At 33.9% G+C, this 24,890-nt stretch overlaps 1 protein-coding gene across 3 annotated transcripts in view; it reads right to left on the reverse strand.

Annotated features, from left to right (window-relative positions):
- The window catches only part of LOC111047425 (synaptotagmin-7), a 468,639-nt gene that overhangs the window by 331,170 nt on the left and 112,579 nt on the right, over positions 1–24,890 (reverse strand). The window contains exon 1 of one of the 3 annotated variants that reach the window (XM_039442271.1): positions 12,026–12,190. The exons of the other annotated variants lie outside the window; for them this stretch is intronic. Within the exon in view, the coding sequence (XP_039298205.1) occupies positions 12,026–12,130 (105 nt within the window). The 5' untranslated portion in view covers positions 12,131–12,190. Of the gene's footprint in view, positions 1–12,025; positions 12,191–24,890 lie in introns of those variants that run through there. 3 annotated transcript variants of the gene reach the window in all.

Below are 24,890 nucleotides of genomic sequence, written 5' to 3' on the forward strand. Positions count from 1 at the left end.
CCGAACTTTTGTTTTTTCCTTATTAAGCTCAAAATTTAGTTTCATAGAATGACCGAGGCCCAAATTTAAATGCAGCTAGTTAGCAGGTTTCCAAAATGTATAGAGTGAAAATTGAGTATGTCTTCTTGACCTGAATCGATTGCTGAATAACTTTGTTCTGTTTGAAAATTTGACATGTTACCTGACTTAATAATTCGTTCTACCTATTAATAAGATTTTATTAGTTCAATAAACCTGAAGTTGGATTTTATTAGTATTTTTCATTGAAGTTCCTGGCTCGTAGTTGCTAGTTGCTATAATAGGTGACAATTTATGAAAATCTGTGCATTTGAATGAACAAATCCACTAAAAGCTCCCAACCAATCGAGGATTCGAATACCGGTAAAGATGATTCGATAGCATAATTTTGGTAAATATTATAGAAGATAAGAAACAACCACCCTCCGTTTACACAAGTTATTATCCAGTGTGGTTTAACCTTAATTTATGGTCAATACAATTACATACGTGATTTCATCATCATGCTTTTAAAATAGTATTCGTTGAAATAACAAATCTGGCAAAAGTAGAAATTCAGTCATTAAATTGGGCTCAAATAATAATGTTTTAAATATTAAGAAATCTAAATTCATAGAAATTTTTTCCAGAAGAAGGCAAGAAGACAGAATTAATAACATCACTCTACATTCTTGTACTGAACCTACCAATATACAATGTAACTGTGAATCGATTGAAAGTGTAGTAGCTTATAAATATTTAGGAGTAATGATAGATGAGAAATTGAATTGGTCGGCTCATATTGCATTCTTGAAAAGTAAAATTCGCAAAGCCATTTACATTTTTTACCAATTAAACAAAATTCTATCACTAAAAGAGCTACGAAATATATATTTTTCTTATGTTCAGTCACTTATCGAAGTGGGAATTTTAGCTTATGGGGGTGCCTATAAAACATTACTAAAACCCTTGGAAGTTACACAGAAATCTATTATTAAAACAGCATTAAGAAAACGTATACGCATTCCTACTGATGAAATTTTTGAAGAATTCAATGTTTTAAATATAAGGCAAATTTATGTAAGAAATATATTATTATACATGTACAAAAATCATAAAGATATGTTCAAGAAAATTGAGCACAGCTATCGAACTCGTTCGTCAGAAGCAATAGGAATTCAAGTTCCAAGGCTAGTCAAAACTCATTCCACTACTAATACTTATTATATAGCACACATTTTGTATAGAAATCTGCCTGAAAATCTACGTAATACCGAAGGTAAATCCACAAATATTTATAAAAAAATGTTAATGACTGGTTAAAGGAGATTGGGAGGACAAATATAGAAGTGATGATTCATTCATTGTATAAATAAAGCAAATGTCGTGTAATGATAGTCCAAATTTAACTCTAAATGTTTACATTTTTTATACTTAAAATCCTTTAACTTCAAATTTTCTCTGATATTAATACCTGGTTTACCCAAGAATGTGATAGATGCAAGTATGGGGACAGTCCGACGTTAGCCAATCATCGCCAAGACCCTCTTCCACACACAGGCTTTGCCTTTGTGGAGAGTTTTCATGAAGTTTTTTAAAATATAATGTTGTATTTTCTGGAGCTACAATATAATAACAATTAGATTTAGTTATAATGATTAATTTTTTAGTTCAACTGTAAGTTTTATTTATGATTGTTTGGTTGCAGAAGATGTAACGTTGTTGTATAATATGAATATTTGTATCCTGAAATCATGATAATAAAAACCAATTTGATTTGATTTGATTTGATTTATCTTAACGAAAATAAACGAAAGATTATGAAGTGAATTAGGAAGACTTATTTTGAAATATAAGATCCTAAAATTATCGACGTAATTCAAATTACAAGAATCTAGTGGAAGGTGGCTCCTGACTATTGAGAACGATTAAAAGCGGACCTCGTATTAGCAAAACACTTTCCGATTGGCTGTCATTACCCCTTCTCCGTCACGAAGCTTCCTATTGGTCCTCTCATTTTCAGTAGGCCTACACTAGTTCTACATCTTGCTACAGATGGCAGCACTTTAAGGGTCAGGTTCACCTCACATCATCCTCAGCAAAAAAAAAGTAAGGGTAACCGTCCACTGGAACCATATTCAACCGATCCGTTCGGCCGTTGGATCGGACGAATCTGCCGGCCGTTAATTCGGCCGAATATGATCGTCGGTTACAATCGTTTACGTCAGTCTAGTTGCCAATTAAAAATTTTTCATAAACTATGATTATATTGAAATTTTGGAAATTGAATAAACAAATATATACTAAATTAGTTATTCATTACAATAATATTACATTCAGATCCTATTTTTTAGCAATCTTTGTCCGCAGATTCCTTTGAACATCACGCCGATGATATCTATTGTCTCTCATATATCCCACAATGAAACATGCTCTTGAAACAAACTCATCAACTTTTCATTGTTCGTAGTTACAACTTCATAAAACAGAACAACTTCAAGGAACAAAAACAAACAAGACTGTGAAACAATTTTAGGTTAAATTGAACCGAATGCTCTTGAACCAAACTCATCATCTTTTCATTGTTCGTAGTTACAACTTCATAAAACAGAACAACTTCAAGGAACAAAAACAAACAAGACTGTGAAACAATTTTAGGTTAAATTGAACCGAATGCTCTTGAACCAAACTCATCATCTTTTCATTGTTCGTAGTTACAACTTTATAAAACAGAACAACTTCAAGAAACAAAAACAAACAAGACTGTGAAACAATTTTAGGTTAAATTGAACCGAATGCTCTTGAACCAAACTCATCATCTTTTCATTGTTCGTAGTTACAACTTATAAAACAGAACAACTTCAAGAAAAAAAAAAAAGACTGTGAAACAATTTTAGGTTAAATTGAACCGAATGCTCTTGAACCAAACTCATCATCTTTTCATTGTTCGTAGTTAGAACTTATAAAACAGAACAACTCCAAGAAAAAAAAACAAACAAGACTGTGAAACAATTTTAGGTTAAATTGAACCGAATGCTCTTGAACCAAACTCATCATCTTTTCATTGTTCGTAGTTACAACTTTATAAAACAGAACAACTTCAAGAAACAAAAACAAACAAGACTGTGAAACAATTTTAGGTTAAATTGAACCGAATGCTCTTGAACCAAACTCATCATCTTTTCATTGTTCGTAGTTAGAACTTCATAAAACAGAACAACTTCAAGGAACAAAAACAAACATGACTGTGAAACAATTTTAGGTTAGGAACAGTTTGTTGTCTTAGCTCGACTAGTTAGTTCGCTAGTTGGTTATTGTGTGTATTGAAATCGGACTCTATGACGCCATCGATCCCACAAATGTGGGTAATGGATGAAGCAGGAGGTATTAAAGGCCGGATAGAGCCGGAAAATCCCATTCAATTCGGATCAAACAAATTGATCGGCCGGAGACGGCCGTGCACGGCCGTATGAACCTGTTGCAAGGGATGAGCATCCCTTTAGGGATGGATCCCTTTATTTGTTGGGGGATCGTTCGATAGTTTTCGGCCGATGATAGTTCGGACGAAAACGGTTCTAGTGGACGACCCACCTAAAACGTGTCTCATTGTTGGATATTAACGGTCAACTAATTGTTGAATCCTGGATGTTAGTGGAGCTAAATTGACATTTCCAACTTGAAATGGAGCTTCAATGATGACGAGTCTGATAGGGATTGACACGAACGAATATTGCCTGTGAAATGATGATGGTTTCCTACAAAGTGATGGAATAAGGTGCTGATACCAATCATGTAGGCTGTTGACATTGATATGACAAACATGATGTCACAATACGCAAAGCTATCTCCAGTGAGGTGCACGTTATAATCACAGAAATTGAATAAGATTGGTGTTGCTTTCCTTGTCTATCATTCGACACTCCAGATAGGGCTGTCCTTACCTAGCTCCACAGTTGCCAGATCAGTTTTTAACAATGTGAGAATATAATTAATTAACAAAATATTCCATCTCAATCATGAAAATATATTGTTTCATCATTAAAAAATATATATCCCTGGCGAATGAAATATAATTGATTAATTTCATCAGTTTTCAAATATCAAAATTCAAAATTTTTAGTTTAGTCATTAGTTTTGAAGTGGAAATTGGACTTTTTGAAGTGAAAGTGAATTCTTAACCTCATTCTTTTTTGAAACTTTTATTTGTAAAAATTTGGGAGAAGACAGTTTTGTGCTATGCCTGTTGTCTTCTCCCAATCATATTATAATTATGATCTGTAATTGCCAATGAAATAAATTTGAGCAATAATGAACAAAGTTATAATAAATCAGATATATCGGTATCTATAGTAGAAAGTGACAATGCAGAGAACTCTGTTCTCCTATCTTTCTCCACTGCCATTATAACGTGGACATCACTTAAATCTCTGTTAACCATTTGTTGTAAAAGTTAACAAGTGTTTTGAAATGAATTATTGGATTTTTTCTAGTCTGAACTTTTAATTACATTGATAAAGAAGCTGAGTAGTTATTCAGAATCTGATCTATATTACCTATTTCATATCTTTATCTATAGGGAAATAAGTATTCTTCATTGTTGTTTGTTGGTGAAGGCAACCAATAAGATGGCGGACCTGCCGAAAGATCTCGTTGTCACAGTGAGTGATTAATTCATTTATTGTAAAATATCTGACTGCTAGTCGTTTTTTACTTTCCTTGCCCTATTACCATAGGTAAGGAAAGTATTGCTTTCCGAAAAAATTTAAGGTACCCTAATTTCATGTTTTCTATACGTTTCAAGGTCCCCTGAGTCTAAAAACATGATTTTTGGGTGTTGGTCTGTGTGTGTGTGTGTGTGTGTTGTGTGTGTGTGTGTGTTGTGTGTGTGTGTGTGTGTGGTGTGTGTGTGTGTGTGTGTGTGTTGTGTGTGTGTGTGTGTGTTGTGTGTGTGTGTGTGTGTGTGTGTGTGTGGTGTGTGTGTGTGTGGTGTGTGTGTGTGTGTGTGTGTGTGTGTGTGTGTGTGGTGTGTGTGTGTGTGTGTGTGGTGTGTGTGTGTGTGTGTGTGTGTGTGTGTGTGTTGTGGTGTGTGTGTGTGTGTGTGTATGTCTGTGAACACGATAACTCCATTCCTAATCAACCGATTGACTTGAAATTTTAAACTTAAGGTCCTTATACCATGAGTACCGTATCCGACAATAAGGAATTCAATGAAATTCAATTCAAAATGGCGGAAAAAATGATGAATAATGACTAAAAATCCACGTTTTTCACGGTTTTCTCGAAAACGGCTCTAACGATTTTCTTGAAATTTATACCCTAGATAGCTATTTATAAGCCCTATCAACTGACATGAGTCTCATTTCTGGGAAAACTGCAGGAGCTCCGTAATATTCTTGAGAAAAATGGCGAATAATCACAAAAAACATGTTTTCCACGGTTTTCTCGAAAACAGCTACAACGGTTTTCTTCAAAATTTATACCATAGATAGCTATTTATAAGCCCTATCAACTGACATGAGTCTCATTTCTGGGAAAACTGCAGGAGCTCCGTAATATTCTTGAGAAAAATGGCGGATAGTTACTAATTAAACTGTTATTTTACAGTTATGTTACTATTTAAACTGAATTTTGTTCAATTTCTATCACGATTTTCTCAAAAATGACATGACCGATTTCTCCCAAATTCATACCCTGTATAGTTATATATCAGCTCTATTAACTGGCATGAGTCTCCTCCCTGAGAAATTAACAGGGGGTCCACCCCATCCCTGAGAAATTTACTTTGTAACCTCCTTCTCGTGCTTGAGGTAGGTGGGTAGAGCAGTTTATTCAAAAAAACATACGTCGATATTCTATTTGTAGAACAGCTGTTTTGACAACTTTTGAAAAATCCTCAAATTTCATAATTCAAACAAAGGAAAATGTACTATGAAAAAATAACAATAGTATAATCGTAAATTTAATAAAATTATTCAGCCGCCAATCGGCATAATGTTATTCCCCTAGATTATCCTCGTTTAAGAATGGGGCTTACAGTTCAATGAGCAAGGAAAGTTGTGTGAGTGTACTACACCACATTTTTCTAATAGCTGAAAGTGATAAAATAAGAATGTTTAAAAGTATGTTCAAGTGAAGCAGATAAGTAAGCAAGTGGGATAGAGTATCAGTAGTAATCTTGTATAATGAAGTTCACTCTATAATGACAGTGAAGAGAAGATAGGAGAATATCGTTGCCGATTCTCCGCCTTGCCAATGCATTTCATAGAGAATATATCTGATACTGGTATATCCAATGTAATATCAACTCTTCGCTGCAGAGAGGTATTCGTTATTGAGAGGTTCTGTCAAGAAATCTGCTACGATCCAATTGATCTTATAATATCGTATCACGGCAGTAAATAAATGAATATAAAACATATCGCGAACGTAGGTAGGGTACCTATTAGGCCAATATTAATATGGAATTCTGAAAATTTGAAATCATGCTGTTTGGAAAAAAACATGTTTTTTGAATATTTATAGAATGTAATAAGTAAGTAAACTCACCAATTTATTTTCAGAAAGCTTGATTTGTACTATTAGTGGAGTTTAATCAAAGTACATACTCTGTAGCAATATTTTTCAACTCTTTAAACTACGGTTTAAAATGGAACGCAAAATACGGTTATTTTTTCAATAACTTCACTATAAATATCAACTTTCCTATTTTTTTAAGTTTCATATTTGAAAAAGTGAGTAATTTTCGGTTCAATTTTGCATTTGAATAAAAAATCATGTTTGATAAACGACTCACATCTATTCAAACAGTCAGACATGCCTGGTACACTATTTTCCTGTTTTAATCTTTGCCTGATAATTTTGAAAGCCTCTAGAACTTCTTTATCTGTCGGATTCTTCTCCTCAGGTTCCGTCACAGCCATCATCATCATAGTCAGTTCAAAGAATTGAAATGTGTGACAAAAGCAAGAATGAGGAAGTCCAGTCGTTCACCTGCCTGATCTACAATAATGACAAGCTCTTGGAATTCAATATCCAGTAACTTGAATTCAATTTCCGACATGTGTTCACCCTCTATTGACTGTCTACCACCCTATCTTCATCGTACTTGAATTGTCATTCATATTTAGTCTATTGACCTTTCTGCTGAAACTAAAAATTTCCTTGGAAATAACCGTCTGCTTCCAATACACACTACACTTTGTAGGTTGAAGTCAAGAGAAAACTTTCTTGTTGAGAGGTCCGAAATTCTTTACATAGAGGTAAATAAGCAGCTAAAACTCAAAGATGTCATGGGACCAGGTGAAAATTCGTTGTGTAGAGGATTTCGTTAAGTGGAGGTACGTTATAGAGAGGTTCGACTGTATATTTCATTTGTCAAGGATATATGATTGAATAATGCATTTCCATAACATTGAGATTGAATACTTCTAATATTATATTTTTAATTGTTGAGAATCGATCTTACAACGTTGCAGAGCTAGAGAAGAAAAGCGCTATCTGCTTCGTCGATTGATAGACAAGGTTATTATTATTTCAATCAAATACTGCCATTATAACGTGGACCACACTATAGAACATGAGCTTCACAACAATATTTGATATTGTTGGATTATTTTGTTCAAATGATTGAGAATCGAATGAGTTTATTGGAGCGGAACAAGTTCATTTGAGAGGCCGTAAATTCATTTGAAAGACCGTATTTAACAGACGATATTTCCAAGTGTGTGATCGGGCGGTTTGCGCTCCCACGTCTGTATTAACTGCAGCTTATCATCACTTCACCGAATTTGTTCACGCATACACCGAATGTGTTCGATATTTCGTTGACAAACGTTTTGAACCTTATTGGTTTTCTCTTTCGAAAATAACTTCATTTTATTCTCAGACTGAATTTATATCCATGATGCTTTGAAGCATCATCACATATCCAGTGAGGTGAAGTCTTGAAGCCTGTTCGTGATTTTTATCAATCAAAATCAATCTTCAGGTGTCACTTGACATTTTTCTCATCATGGTAAAGTATTAATAGTACTTTACGTAACAAGTCCGGTAACGATAATTTACCGCTAAGTATGATTGTTTCTGCCCGAAACGTAGTTGAGGGCAGAATTATCATACGAATGCGGTAAATATGTTACCGTACAAGTTACGTACAATATTTTTTGTCATAGTTATCTGAGAAAGAATAATATTGCTAAGAAACAGAAACCATTACCTGCTGCTGCTCGAGCTATTGCATTCTATAAACATGACCTAGCCCGTAGCTCCTAATTCATAACAGACAGACCCTTCGAGCTCAAATAAAATAATAAAGGCCTGAATTATGAGATTTCAGATGAGTTCTTATAATTTATGAAACTCCTTAAATAAGTTCTTTAATTATTTGACTTAGTAGCCTATATTAATTACTCAGATGTTATTGGGACTCAGTAGAGTCCTAACATACTCGACTGTAAAGAGAACATAATTATGATCTCTTTACAGTATAGTATGCTGTAATGAAAATCACATGTTTTTTTTCTGCAAACAGCTGTTTACCGGCTTAATTTAATGCATGGAAAACAGCTACGATTGAGAAGGTATGACAAAAAGTATCTTTGACTTCTATAGATTATAGCTGAAACCGGTATATCTGATGTAGTATTTACTGTTCATTTTTCTTTAAGTAATCAATTATATTTTATTCGTGGAGAAAATGGAATTTTTTCAATGATAAAATATTAAATTTTTCATAATTTTGTTGATAAATTATTATTCTACATTGTTAAGGAACGATCTGGTAATGTTGCAAAGTCATAAAAGGATAGCGCTATCTGCTTTGTCGAATGGGAGAAAAGGATAGCAACAACATTTTTAATCAAACACTGTCATTACGTGTCATAACGTCGACCTCACTATAGCAAAACCAATGTCAATCAAATTCTATCATTAGGCCTATAACTTGTATCTCACTGGGGGTGATGTTTCATTGGACCCTACAACGAACTGATTGAAACTGAATTTTATACGTCGATGAGTTCCAAACTACTAATTAGAGCATGTAGTTTCCATAATTATACTGCACTTCCAAATGTCTCTGCCTTCTCAATCATTGTTTTCAATATTGCGATTAAAAAAAGGTGTTTTCCAGTTTCTCTACAATCAAATTCTATCATTAGGCCTATAACTTGTATCTCACTGGGGGTGATGTTTCATTGGACCCTACAACGAACTGATTGAAACTGAATTTTATACGTCGATGAGTTCCAAACTACTAATTAGAGCATGTAGTTTCCATAATTATACTGCACTTCCAAATGTCTCTGCCTTCTCAATCATTGTTTTCAATATTGCGATTAAAAAAAGGTGTTTTCCAGTTTCTCTACAATCAAATTCTATCATTAGGCCTATAACTTGTATCTCACTGGGGGTGATGTTTCATTGGACCCTACAACGAACTGATTGAAACTGAATTTTATACGTCGATGAGTTCCAAACTACTAATTAGAGCATGTAGTTTCCATAATTATACTGCACTTCCAAATGTCTCTGCCTTCTCAATCATTGTTTTCGATATTGCGATTAAAAAAAGGTGTTTTCCAGTTTCTCTACACTTAAGAAGTTTCATCGTTGATCGTTAAGACTTCATCTCATTCTGGAGATTGTGACGTTGTAATCAATTCTACCCATCCATCATTTTCCACTTCCCTCTTCCAAATTTCCATTTTTTATTTTCCATTTTCCATTTTCCATTTTCCACTTTCCATTTTCCATTTTCTACTTCAAGTTTACATTCAAGATTCCTGCCACTTCTGGTCTCATAGCCTTTGGCTGAAATCTGTATTCAACATGAATAATAATCAGTTAATGAGACTTCATCAACGCTGAATATCTTGTGTGAAGATTCCTCATGTTATTTTGATTATCCACTGCATACTGCTGTATATTACTGAACGTTGATTACCCTGATCTACTTTCAGCCTACTTCATTTTATTAATCAATAATTGGAACTTATCTACCTATATAATTATTTCACTTTATCAATTTTCTGTTCTTTTTTCTCTTAAATATTCATATTAATTAAATCTTTTACAATATTTCCATTAATAAATAAATCCTTAGTTTTATTAATCAGATTAACGTTTTGGTTAGAGAGTTAGTGGGGAGGATATTTTCAATATTCTTTCCGAAGGATGGACATTGATATGTCCAAAGCTCCGCCAATCTATGTAGATGCATAACAATCTATAGTTATTATATTACAAATTACTTTTTCATATCATATACAGTTCAATAATTATTTTCTTAGTCTTTATTATGTGAATTCATCTTTAATTTTGCTGTATTGTGAGCTATTGTATATAAGTGTATAAGCCAGTATATATTGTAATCTACATAAATAGAGTACCCAATCAATCAATCAATCAATACATTAGTGCATACTAGCGTCAGTCGTCCTATTTGAGCATATTTTTTCAGTATCAGTCATTGATCTTTATACATTCTTCACAGGGTGAAAATTTCCATCATTGTGCTACATTTAATATTTTTCAAGTGAAAAACTTTCCATCTTTCTAATTGTGGTCTTTTTCCAGTAGATCCTCCAGAGTGAATTAATACACTCACAGCATTTTGGTCATAAGGATGAAGATGTTGAAGGAGAGGTGAGAGGTGAGAGGAGGAACAGAATACAAGAGACGAAGATGCTGATGGAGAGGTGAGAGGAGGAACAGTATGAGAGAAGAAGATGTTGAAGGAGAGGTGAGAGGAGGACAGAATACAGGAGAAGAAGATGTTGAAGGAGTGGTGAGAGGAGGAACAGTATGCAAGAGAAGAAGATGTTGAAGGAGAGGTGAGAGGAGGAACAGTATGCAAGAGAAGAAGATGTTGAAGGAGAGGTGAGAGGAGGAACAGTATGCAAGAGAAGAAGATGTTGAAGGAGAGGTGAGAGGAGGACAGAATACAGGAGAAGAAGATGTTGAAGGAGTGGTGAGAGGAGGAACAGTATGCAAGAGAAGAAGATGTTGAAGGAGAGGTGAGAGGAGGAATAGTATGCAAGAGACGAAGATGCTGATGGAGAGGTGAGAGGAATGGGACAGGGTGGGGCAGAGCCGATTGACGAGTTTGGAAGGGTAATAGGTAACGAACCCGTTCAACTCAAAAAAAAAATTCTTCCATGGGTTCAATTCCTTAACAAGCTTCCTTAATTTCCAGACGGTTATGTTGTAAACACATAACGAACAGTTTACAACAAATAATACAATATAATTCTAATAATTTTGTGCTGATAAGTTTTATTAGCATTAAGGAGAATGGAATAGAATGGATTTTCATTTGATAACTTGGCGGAATTTGGACAGAAATGAACACTCTTCTATTTAACCACAACAATTCAAATGTTTTAAAATATAATAATACAACTAATTTCCTAAATTATTACTTGGAGAGTCTATTTAATAATAGAACTGACTTCCTAATTCATCACTTGGAGAGGTTACACAAGATGAATAAATAGAGTTTGATCACTATGGACTATCTAAGCTCCATTCATCATGTCAAATCTGTATTTTCATGATGAAAGTTGTTTTGAGTTAAACAAATATCACAAATATAAACTATTAAACTCCTTCTATCATGTAAAATCATAAATTGTCATGATGAATGGAGCTTCAAGTTTATCAAGTATCTCTCTTATTTCTAATACCTAGTTTTTCCACTTTCAAGACATTTTAGGTGGGGATTTTCATACAAAATCAGATTCCTTGTATGAACAGGAGTAGCAATGATACACGTTTATTATAATTCATTGATAGAACTTGATTCGATACAGTTTCAAGAATATTTGAAAATTTAACCTCCAACTGTTCCAGTTTTCCCCTGTTCAGGACTTTCTATTTGATTAGATTATGGTTTGAAGTGTTGAGAATATAAACGATATTGTTGTAACGATGGAAACTTTGAAAAGATTCAAGATTGGAAAGTACTCACTGTACAAGCGAGATTCCGAAGACAGATGAAGAAATTTGAGATAAATTGGAGCGTACTCACGTTTCCGTCAGGATCTGAGGGGCCAGGTGGGAAAAGTTTGATGCAGGTCCCTGTTATGAAGGAACAGATGGTCTTAGTAGGACTGAAGCTCGTGAAGAGATTCATGAGTGAAGCGTGGCTGGAGACTGGTCCGCCGCCGCTGATGTGTCTTCTCGAAGTGAACCCTTTGGCCACCCAACAGAGACTGGCATCACCTCCGCCAGGTGAGCCTCTATTTATGCTTTCTTTCCTCCATCCCTGATCTAGCCGCACATCTCGCAACGTGGGTTTCTCCCACCACAGCAGGACGAATCAGTAACTTATTGAGTAGCGATACTTGTTGAAGCCGTCGTTTGAAAATTTTCACTTATTGGCAATTAGACCTTTGATTATAGGCGACTCGCGAGGCGCGACCTCGATACATCTACTGAACTCGTTGAGAATTTCAAATCATTTGATGAGAGACGTGTATTTTTACTAACTTATCAGATGGAACCAACATCAATTTATTACTTCTCCATCTCCTTTGATACTTCAAGGAGAACTCAGCAATAATTGCTTCCAATGAATTGTTGTCTGACCTGTCTATCAGCACAGTCTCGCAGTATTTGAACGAAATCCTCTTACTTATTGAAATTTGTATATTTCTCTCAATTTAGAGCTAAATTATCAAGAATGATGGTGCCACGAGGATTCCACAACGCAATAACACATTTAATTGGTCTCAATCAGTTGACGTCCCGCCTGTCTGGAATCATGACAATCGAAGAAGGACAGATGAACGACTTCTCCTCTCGAATTTGGATATTTTTTAATTCCTATTAATTAATTAATTTATTTATTTATTCATTTGTGGACAGAATCACAAATCATATAAATATGATTAGGAAGGAACAACAGGCTTGGCCCAAATCTATTCCATTCCCAAATTTTGATAAGATAATAAATGTATTAGAACGTTCAGTTAATTTCCCTGCAGCCTCATCTCCAGAGTATTATCTATAATATAATAGAATAAAGGATTGGCTCATACACGTACGGGATAGCATTGTCTGTTAGATGAGTTATATAATTTATTATCATATTATAATGTCCACATTGTAACAACACACGTGAACATTAAAATATGATATCAATTCATCTGGCAAACTCAGATCACGTCAAGTCACATCTTAATATATTACTAGCGTTGAAAGGTTGTTAAACGTTTGTTTATACAAGTTGAAATTATAAATTGAAATACGTGATTCGATAGTGAGGTCCACGTTAAAATGGCAGTGTTTGATCAGCAATTGCTATCCTTGTCTTTCATTCAACAAAGCGGATTGCGCTATCACTTTCTCGCTTTGCTTTGTTGCCAGATCGTCTTTTAACAATGTAGAATTGATAATTGATTAACAAAATATTTCATCTTAATTATGAAAATTCATAATGAAAAATATAATAAAATATAACTGATCATTTTAAACGAGAATGAACATTTAATGTTACATCAATAAACCTGTATCAGCTACCGTCTATAGAAGGCATTGACCAGACAGAGGATCGGCAACGTTTTTCTCCTATCTTCCTCCACTGCCATTATTTATTTATTTATTTATTAGATAGAGCGAACAATATAATAGTCGGAAAAGAAAAAACAGGCCATTGCCCAAAACTTCTTCGATTTCCTGATTTTGTCACAAATCGTCCAAATATTATATAGGTTATGTTCACTTCAATTTCAACACCAAATCTTCAATCTGAAACTTTGAATCAGAATAAAACAAAGAATTTCAAATTAAGATAGATTGATAATGAAAATTCCGTTAAAACAAAAACCAAACTTCAAATATTCACAAAATATAGAATAAAATCACTTAAATTTTGAGCTCGAAAATATCACTTTCACCATAGCTACAACAGCTGTTGTTTTTTTTATAATTATAACGTGGACATCGCTATAGAAACAGGCGTGTCCTAATACTGAACTGTGACCCAACCATAAAAACATATAAATTTCTCTCACATTATTATGATATTCTTAATATCGCAATAGAAAAAATGTTTGATACAAGACATAGCTCTCCAAATAATTCCTGTAACTGGAATTTTCATAATTTATTTCTTCCGTTGTTAGTGTACGATATTCTAATGCTAATCAAGATAACTGAAACTTGAAAGCTAATTCAACCACAAAAAAATATTATTCATTAAAGCAGAACGCTTTTGACACCGTGATGAATCTTGAATAGAATGAAACAAAACATTGTAATTCAATGCGTTGAAAAAAGAGAGTAAAATAGAATACAGGTTGAAGGTCGGTCATTGGCTTGGACTAGACACTTTCACTCACCATTTTGAGAGAGATGAAATGAGTGTCGCAAACAGAGAGCTCAGTATAAAGAAGGATAATCGAAAGAATGAATGGACAGTGAGGGAAATACGGATGAAACTGATAGGAGATAATAGAGATCAATCATTAGACGGCCGGGTTGAAGAAGAGTTAACATTATAGTGAGGTCCACGTTCTAGTGGCAGTGGAAAGATGGGGGAACAATGTTGCCGATCCTCTGTTTTGTCAATGCCTTCTATAGACACTCATGACACTAGGAAAACATTTTTTTTTTGTAGTTCAGAAGTTGATATTGTGGTAATTATTCATATTGAATAAAAATACTATGAAATTGTCAAAAACCACAGATTTATTGATACTTATAGCGCTATCTCTTTTTCGCTTTGTTCTGTTGCCAGATCGTCTTTTAACAATGTAGAATTAATAATTAATTCACAAAATATTTCATCTTGATTATGATATTATTGGAAAATATAGTTTCGAGCTTAATAGAATATAATTGATTATTTTAAACGAGAATGAACAGTTAATATTACATCAATGGACCTGTATCAACTACCTTCAAAATGAATGAATGATTAGATTTCACTGTCGTAGACCAATATAGGTAATTGACAAAGTCATAGTAATACAATCACGAAATGATAAAGTCAATGTCATAGTTTAGAGTCACAAAGTAGAATTACATCAAGTAGAATCGAAAAACTCTGTCAAACAATAGAAAGGTCTCAAAACCAGCCACTAATAAGTAATTTCTTTTAAATAACAATATTTTCACGCAATTTTATATCCAATGGCAACTTATTATACATTCTCGAAATGATGCTGTCAAAGTGGTTCATGTTCATGACAAGACCTGGAATAGGTATGGAATATGATCGTGAAAGATATGGTATATCAATGTGGTCTTTTTTTTAATAAAACTACTAAGAAATTGTCAAAAACCACAGATTTATTGATACTTAGAAAAACCGGTTTCGGTTGTTACACCATTGTAAATCTCTGATAAACTAAAACTCAATACAAGAGCAGCAGAATTTATACTAGTAGGCGAGTACTGCTATTGGTCAAGGGCATGAACGCCTGCCATTGGCCCAGCTAGACAGTCTCCTCCAACTTAATGGTGTCACAAAATGGTGGCTTAAGCAACAGACTCCCTATGATAAAAAACTTGTTTTTAAAATAGTTCTTCATGGCAGGCGTTTATGCCATTGACCAATAGCAGTACTCGTCTACTAGTATAAATTCTGCTGCTCTTGTATTCAGTTTTAGTTAATCAGATATTGACAATGGTGTAACAACCGAAACCGGTCTTTCTAACTATCAATAAATCTGTGGTTTTTGACAATTTCTTAGTATTTCTATTCGAAAAAGACCACATTGATATTCCATATCTTGTACGATCATATTCCATATCTATTCCACGTCTTGTCATAAACATGAAAAACCATGCATCGGCTTGAGAATGTACAATATGAGTTGCCATTGGATATCAAATTAGGTAAAAATATTGTTATTTGAAAAAAATTACTTTTTGAGACCTTTCTATTGTTTGACAGAGTTTTTCGATTCTACTTGATGTAATTCCACTTTGTGACTCTAAACTATCACATTGACTTTATTATTTCGTGATTGTATTACTATGACTTTGTCAATTACCTATATTGGTCTACGACAGTAAAATCTAATCATTCATTCATTTTGAAGGTAGTTGATACCGTTCAATTGATGTAATATTAACTGTTCATTCTCGTTTAAAATAATCAATTATATTCTATTAAGCTCGAAACTATATTTTCCAATAATATCATAATCAAGATGAAATATTTTGTAAATTAATTATTAATTCTACATTGTTAAAAGACGATCTGGCAACAGAACAAAGCGAAAAAGAGATAGCGCTATTCGCTTTGTTGAATGATAGACAAGAGTAGCAATACCATTGCTAATCAAACACTTCCATTATAACGTGGACTCCACCATAGTTAAGATTCCCTGGATTCAAGTTTTTTAACGTTCGAGTTAGATAAGTGATTGTGAAAACTTGAAGTCAAGTTATCATGAAATCAAAAGTATATAATCATGAAGTAAAAAAATCTTTTCAATTTTAAACTCGCATCATACTTTCCTATTTAGTTGTACATTTATACATTTCTTCATCGACTGACAACTAATATTTCTATCTCAATTTTTCATTTGTAGGTTATATTGTACCTAAAGACTCAAACATGCTCAACATCTACTTGAAGAAGGGTTTACATTTACACAGTGGATTCAACTTCCTGTTCTTGTAAACTTGTTCTTGTTATACATCCATTCTATACAAGACTTGAATTCAAGTAAACATGACTAATTTAAACGACCGTTTCAGACTTCTGTCTACTAACACCGCCTAGTTCGTGGGTTCGAGTCCCGCCGAATTCAAGTAAACATGACTAATTTAAACGACCGTTACAGACGTCGGTCTGCTAGCACCGCCTAGTTCGTGGGTTCGAGTCCCGCCGATGGCATAGACTTTGATCATCTCATCAATTCACTTTCTATTACCCACGCACAAGCAAAACGCTCATGTGTTCATTATTCGCAATAATGAAAGAATTAATTAAAAACAACTCCTCAATTGTAATGGATGAACTTTATTGAATAAAGTCAAACTCAAATTATACGGAGCTTCGATAAAGATTTCATGTGAAGAGAAGAATATCAAATTGTTGTGTAAAACTGAGCATTGATTTCGATCTTATGATCGAAATCATAATCGGCTTTGACCCATGAACCATGGTCGTTTGAACCATTTGAACCATGATCGGCTTTTAATTCCAATAAATGAACTGTTTCTTTCACATTCTATACAATTAACTTTGTTCCAGAGATGAATGATATAAGCTATTGTAGTTAAGTCAAGTGACGAATATGAGTTGAATTCATTTTCAGATTTATTCAATATATCAATAAATTTGTACACAAAAACACTAATACCTCCAGCTGTTGCTATGGCAACCATATCTGGTGCCTCTAGCTGTTGCTATGGCAACCACAACTGGTAGCTATCACACGACATGATATTACGATCGAAGATAAATTCCAATTCAAATTCAAATTACAAGTTTATCAATTAATTATTTTTGCTAATTACAAATTAATACTGAACAATTACAAGTCAACCCTATAGAATAGTGAAACAATACCATGTTTTTCTTGTCCATTAAAGAAGAAGTGTCCAGTTTTTGTAGTGAAGACAAGTTATCGACCCAACATCATTCTATTTTTTTAGCTGAGCTTTTAGAATTAAGTTTGTTTTCCGGTGATTCTTCAAAATTATATTTTTAATATGTGAATATTTCCTATTCAACTTATAATAATGTGAGATATTATTCTATGTTTGGTGTTGAAGCATCTAAATTTGAAAGTTTACTTTGTGAAAATACTTGAGGACTGAAAATTTTGTGAATTGAAGAACTACTGAACTCAACCTATTTCAGACTATGTGTTATCTAAACTTGGGAGAGGAATAGCACAAGGCTACCTTATTTTCCCTCGTTCTATCATTTTGATAATGTAGTTATTGTTTAAATGAATGAAGAATAATTTTATGAATATCAACGGTAATTTATAAATCAACGGTAGCCTTATAATTACAGTTCCCCAATAATGATCCAAAATATTGAACTTAGGGAATGAATTTCCTGATATGAATACAAGAAAAGAAGATATTAAATTTGCGTCAATAACAGAATTTAATCAGTTTTGAACTTTGCAATGGAAAATGAGAATTGATTAATCTTTATTAGCCTAACTGTATCAACATTGAACATAGATCATGTTTGACAGTTTTTGAGCATATGTTTGAATACATGATTGTACACATGCCAGAGAGATATTTTATCTCCATACATGAATCATTGTAACAGTTCTGTGCCGGAAAAGCCGGCATGAGCGATAGCAGAATGATAGCTTTCATTGAAAACGCAGGGCATTGAATTATTCACAAACTGATAGATTTGGTACATTGAGTTCTATTGTCAAAGTACAACTTTGAAGGATTTTAGGATCTATACCATCACAAATGGTATTGATACTGCAGCTTTGCATCCTATAAGGAATCATATATTATTGATAGTATACTTCCTGTACGTGGAAAAGAGCTATTAAAAGCTTTTTTGAAAAAAGCTATCGATCTTTCTTGTCAGATGAAACGATTCTTCGTTTTCAATGAATCTTTGATCTTCGATATTGAGGTGAAATGACGTTTGTCTGATTTTCCTATATTTGTCTGGAAAATATCCGCATACAAATATCAAGTGGAAATCAGGAAACGTCATTTGTAGGTACCTCAAGAACGGAGAATCATTTCATCGAAGAATAAAGACCTTTGATATCAAGATTGTTAGACGATGAGAGGGAGCTCAATATATAGAACATTTCCCATCTCTTCATAAAATGTTCAATCTAGATAACCTTCCACATTCCTCGTTTGAAATCAAAATTGTTTTGTTTTCCGGATTGGTTTTTACAATCGTTGGAGGATTCAAAAGGAAATACAGGTTTCGCTGTCGAATCTCATGGAAATCGATAAAACGTATTCGTTTGGCCATAAGTGCGTCATCAACATTCACACATAACGAGTGAAAACTCTGACTTCTCTACGCTCGGTCCCTTGTTTGTTCACTTTTCAATGCTGCTATAAGAAGACCAATAATGACATCATAATTATAGTGTCGTGTGCCGACAATACTGATATTACATAATTATGATAAAAGACCAGAGATCTACACGGTATTTTTTTGTATTCAATTTATTGATATGATAACTTGGGATTGTGGAAATCCTTTGTAAGAGACAGTATTCTATTCGAACTGTACAAGCCGACAAACTCATAATAAATTGTACTTTCCTATTTTCTTCAACAGATACTTCTTTTCCGTGAGGAGGATGCCAACATGCTCCAGACTTGTACTTTGGTATTTTCAATACTTTTGCAAGAGTTTGTAAGAACTTTTAAATGTCAAGCAATACAAAAAATCGAGATTCAAATCAAATAAAATTGAATCAGATTGGTTTTTACTGTCCATGATAACAGGGTACAAAAATTCAAATCATACAATAACGTTACATCTTCTGCAAACAATTAATCATATATAAAAATTACAATTGAAATTAAATAATTTAAACCACTAACATTATTTGAAAAGCTGTCGCAATTTAGTTAATTAAGGGTCAAAGTAGACAAAAAGTCTAATTTGTCTGAGCTAATTTCATCTTATTCGTATATGAACGATAGATATCATGAAAGAAGGAATCGGCTTACGGGATAGTAAATTCACGGATGACGCATCATCACGTCTGAACTACTAATTATTTTAATAATAGATTCTTCATTTAGCGAGGATGGTTGAAGGCCTATTCTAAATTCTTTCAAGTTATCAGTTTGTGAAGTTTTTAATTGGACCCTCCCAAAGCACGGGCCACCTGCTAGTTATAAACTAGTAGTTCTGTGAACAGTAGACCTCACGCAGATTTCTCATCCACAAGTATCTGATGTCACCTGTTCTAGTTGATTCAGTTGAATCATAATTTACTCTTAAAAACTGTTATCTGTTTCCCTCAAGATCGAAAACTCACTTAATATGTTAATAAACTCAGTTCACGTTTGAATTTGTATTCCATATGATAATTTATCCAGTTCCGTGATAATCTTCCCATCTGATAAAAAAAGTTCTCAACTATTTTAAAATTAATCTTTTTTCAATCAAGAATATTATAATTTCTTCAGCATTATTCAGTTGATTTAATCATTTTTCATTTTATCTTCAATCACCTATTGAATTTGTTTTTCAAATGTGAGAATACTGATACTGATGGGCAAGCATCATAGAAAATATTGAAACCCTACCTTATAGAAATAGACACGGCCAGACAACATCTGTGTAATGCATGTAATGAATAATCCACTTGTCAGGTGATTGAATATGAATAATTCTACAGTCTGATTAATCCTTTCTTCGAAATAGATGATATATATAGTGATATCAGAGTATGGAGGAATTCTTTCTTTTCATGTTATCCTTAAAATGCAAAATTTTAAAAAAACCTTGTATATACATCGACGCGCAGTTGAAAAAGGAAAGCAGTTGAAAAAATCGAATCCTATCAACGCGTTTGGCCGTAATCGCGTTAAATACAGACAGACAAAAGAATATCCGAGTTAAAACATAGACCTCACTACGTTCGGTCAATAAATATTCACTCAAGAATACGGGCTGTTGTTATGTTTTCTCGAAAATTAATGAATAATTTATCAATTTAAAATGTCTAGAAAAAAATCATATATATAAACATAGAGCTTTCTGTCCTATCGTAACGTGACGTGTCGTCCCGGAATGTGAGTGTGAGCGCTGTTATCAGGTCTGGCTGCCGTCGATACGCCAATCCAATCAACCTATCAGAGAACATGCTGTGTTGTTGTGTTGGCGAAAAATCGGTGTGTTGAAATTAACAAAATAAACTACCATAATGCTGATTTCCCACAAACTTCATTTCTCACTTTTCATGATTTTAAAAATCAATTTCTTTTCAATAATATTTGTTGCAATTTTAATCATCAGATTACAAGAAGAAAAATGGAAAAAAATGTTTTCTATCAATAACTCCAAACTAGAATCATGGCCTCAGCTCATGAAAAGACAAAGTTAGGAGACAACTGTCTACTAACGTTGATGGAAAGATACATTTTTAAGATGTTCGATGTCTTTGAAAGGGTAGTATTATAGTCCACTAGACAGCTGATGGCTTTGAACGGGTAGTATTATAGTCCACTAGACAGCTGATGTCTTTGAACGGGTAGTATTATAGTCCACTAGACAGCTGATGTCTTTGAACGGGTAGTATTATAGTCCACTAGACAGCTGATGTCTTTGAACGGGTAGTATTATAGTCTACTAGACAGCTGATGTCTTTGAACGGGTAGTATTATAGTCCACTAGACAGCTGATTCGTGATGAATAATTCCATAGTCGGATTTCTACGGTAATATTGGCGGCGTTCAAAGGAGATTCCTTCTCCTTAAAATGCAAAATTTCAAAAAACCGTATGTATACGTCGACGCGAAATTCAAAAAGGAACATACCTGTCAAATTACATGAAAATCTATTGCTGCGCTCCGCTGTAAATGCGGAACATAAATATAATCAGAAATATCAACATATAAACATAAAGAGAAATGCAAAACCGTCGACTTGAATCTTAGACCTCACTTCCATCGTTCAATAAGTTATTTAGATCCATATAAATAATAGAAGATAATTTATTATAGGTGATACAAGAGAAGATGCGATGCGGGTTGCATACACAGCCCCTTCTTTCACGAACCCCATATTATATCAACATACTACAGTATAGTGAGGTCCTCGTTATAATTGCAGTGGAGAAAGATAGGAAACTGCGTTGCCGATTCTCTGCCTTACCACTGCCTTCTATTAGAATATATCTGATACCGGTATATACTGTTTATTCTTGTTATAACATACTACAGATAAGTGAGTTTCACGTTATTATTGCAGTGGAAAAAATGGGACAACAACGTTGCCGACTCTCTGCCTTGCCACTGCCTCCTCTTGGAAAATATCAGATACCGGTATATACTAACTGTTTATTCTTGTTACAAAATACTATAGCTAAGTGAGTTTCCCGTTATAATTGCAGTGAAGAAAGATAGAACAGCCTTGCTTATTCACTGTCTTGCCACTGCCTTTTTTAAAATCTGATCTCGGTTATACTAACTGTTTATTCTTGTTGGGAATAAACGATTATATTTTATATTATATTTCTTAATAATTCAATAATGAATTGTCATAGTTGAGATTGAATATCTGGTTAATTAAAATCATATTTCCATATAGTTAAAAAACTATGTGGCAACGTTGCGGAGCTAGAGAAGGATAGCGGTATCTGCTTTGTCGGATGATAGACAATGATAGCAATACTGATGTTGATCGAATAATACTGTCATTATAGCGTGGACCTCACTATAGTGTAGGCTAGTTTTTCAATCCCAGATCTGCAAGTTTGTAGAAACGTCTATAAAAACGGATTTGAAAACTACAACACCAATACAGGTGCATACCCCAACACATATAATATATAGTGGGGTGTATATTTATTCATTGAAATTATCATTTATTCATTGTTGAAACACCGCTGATTTGTGTATTTATATTACAATACTATATTATCAATATTCTAATGTTGCATTCAATCTTCATTGTAATTAAAAAGTTTTCATAATATGTGAAATTTGTTGCATAATTGGCTGTTGTACTGTAATTTATTATAGATTCGTGTATGAACCAGAATGTATAGTAACTTACTTGAATGAATTTGAAATTTGAAAATTTGAAATAATGATCAGTTCATAATAATTATTTGAAGAAGTGTTGGATATGCTAGAACACCAATAGGCATTTTGAAACTATTAGTTTAATGCCCGGTTGCAGAGTCGTTACATAAAATCAAACATAGATATGTGAGACATAGTTTAAAATCACTGACATAAATGGTTGGTTGTTATACAATCGTTTGCCGAAGCTCATTTAGATATATCTCAAATTAGAATTACACATAAGTCACACTGCAGCTCTATTCCCTTTTTCCCGTACATACTTCTATCCAACCAATGTAATGGCATCGGGGAATGTTTCAATCTACATCACTGTGAACAGACCTAAAAGACCTTACATAAAATTGATAAACAATATGGCGACTCTTGGCTTTTGGCGAGATTTCTCACCATATTTAGCGATTTGGAGGTTATGAATACCATAGGAGAAGAAAAAATTTACTTATATACAGATGGTTTTTCGTAAACATCTATCAAAAAAGCTATCACAACCTCTAAAATGCATTTGGTGGGATAGATATTAGATTTAACAGCACGACTACGGGCCCATAACTTAACAGGCCGTTTTTAGCTATTGGAGGCATGAATAAGCTCTTTCTGACGACTGTACAACGAAACCATGTGTCTAATTGGGCGTTTTCATTTTACGGGAGCTATAGTTTACTTTGACATCTGTGCAACGGAAACTGAATTTATGGCTTCGTAAGCCTGTCTTTACCTTGAAGAGCCTACAAAGCCTTAAAGCTTCAACTTTATGAGTTAACAGCCTGTTTTAAACTTCATGTGACGTCTCTGCAAACGAGCATCAGTGCCGGTTGCACAAAAGCCGGCTGAATCTGAATCGTCATTAATTCCACTAGAACAAATCAAAGAAGCCGTCTTACGAAGAGGCGTTTTCTCAGTTATTTCATCAAGTAATTTTCAAATCTTCAGATTTGGTACAGAGGTTTAGCTAGGGTCTAAAAATGTTGTGATGAGGTGACTTTAATATTTCATCAAAGATACGCCCAAAATCAGCGTTTTTTCCCAGCTTTTCTGTGTTTTCTCAGTACTTTGACTTCCTGATGGAATGAAGCATGCTCAAATGAAAAATGCAGGCGAGCGAAGCGAGCCTGCTGATCTCATTTTTGGACGACTCAGCCGGTGGTCCAGGGGGTGGAGCCCCCTGGCTAGACGGATATGGCGAGCGAAGCGAGCCTGACGGCTAGTCATGAATATAAGCTAGCTTTACTCAAAACGAACGGTTCGAGGATATGACAAGACACGGCCTCGCTTATTCAGCTACCAAAGCCGACATTTTTTGTTCTGATACAGAGAGAGTGGAAATTGATGTCATTCGTCCTAACAATTATTGATGGAATCAACTGTTGGTTCATTACTCTGTTACGTTGATCTTTGTTGAATGTGGGACTTTCTGAATGATTTGACATGGAACATTCATCGGCCATTTGGGTAAATGGATTTTTCAATTATATAAGGAGTAAGATAAATGGAGGGTGATTGACTTCTCCCTCCAAATCTACTAACAGCCAGTTTCAAGATCATTTTTGAAGGTTACACTCTGAATAATCAATCCATCATGATTATTTGTTAAAATATATTTTCATTTGATTTTTTACTTATTTCATTTCATTTTTTTCTATTGTGAATAAAAGTATGAAGAAGGGCCCCACACAGGATTACCTTGGGGGTTTCATTTAGACTTTGATATACAATGTATTGTGCATGCGAAGGTGTTTGCTACACCAGTTGAGAGTGTTTTTTTTCTGAAATATTTTGTACAATGTATGTTGATCGGTCGAATAAATATTATTATATTATTATATTTCGAAGCCATTGTTGTCATCATTTTTTGTCAAAGATTGAGATCTCTTGATAACATTACAATGAGCATAACAAAGAAAAGATTATTCAGAAAAATAGAATAAATGAAGAGATGGAAAAGATAAGAATATAGGATGTATGGGAAGATACGTAGAATAGATAGAAAGTTAGAATCGATAAAAAGATGAAATAGATCGATTCAGAATAGAATAGAATGACTTCCTTTATTTTTGACCTAGGAGGGTGAAGTTGGGGCGCAGTCCCAATTTATGCAGAAGACTATAAACAGCTGGAGTCAGAAAATTGGCTTTCCGGAACGGGACGTAGTCACA

The sequence above is a fragment of the Nilaparvata lugens genome, chromosome X, assembly GCF_014356525.2.
Source record: "Nilaparvata lugens isolate BPH chromosome X, ASM1435652v1, whole genome shotgun sequence".
Classification (NCBI taxonomy): domain Eukaryota; kingdom Metazoa; phylum Arthropoda; class Insecta; order Hemiptera; family Delphacidae; genus Nilaparvata; species Nilaparvata lugens.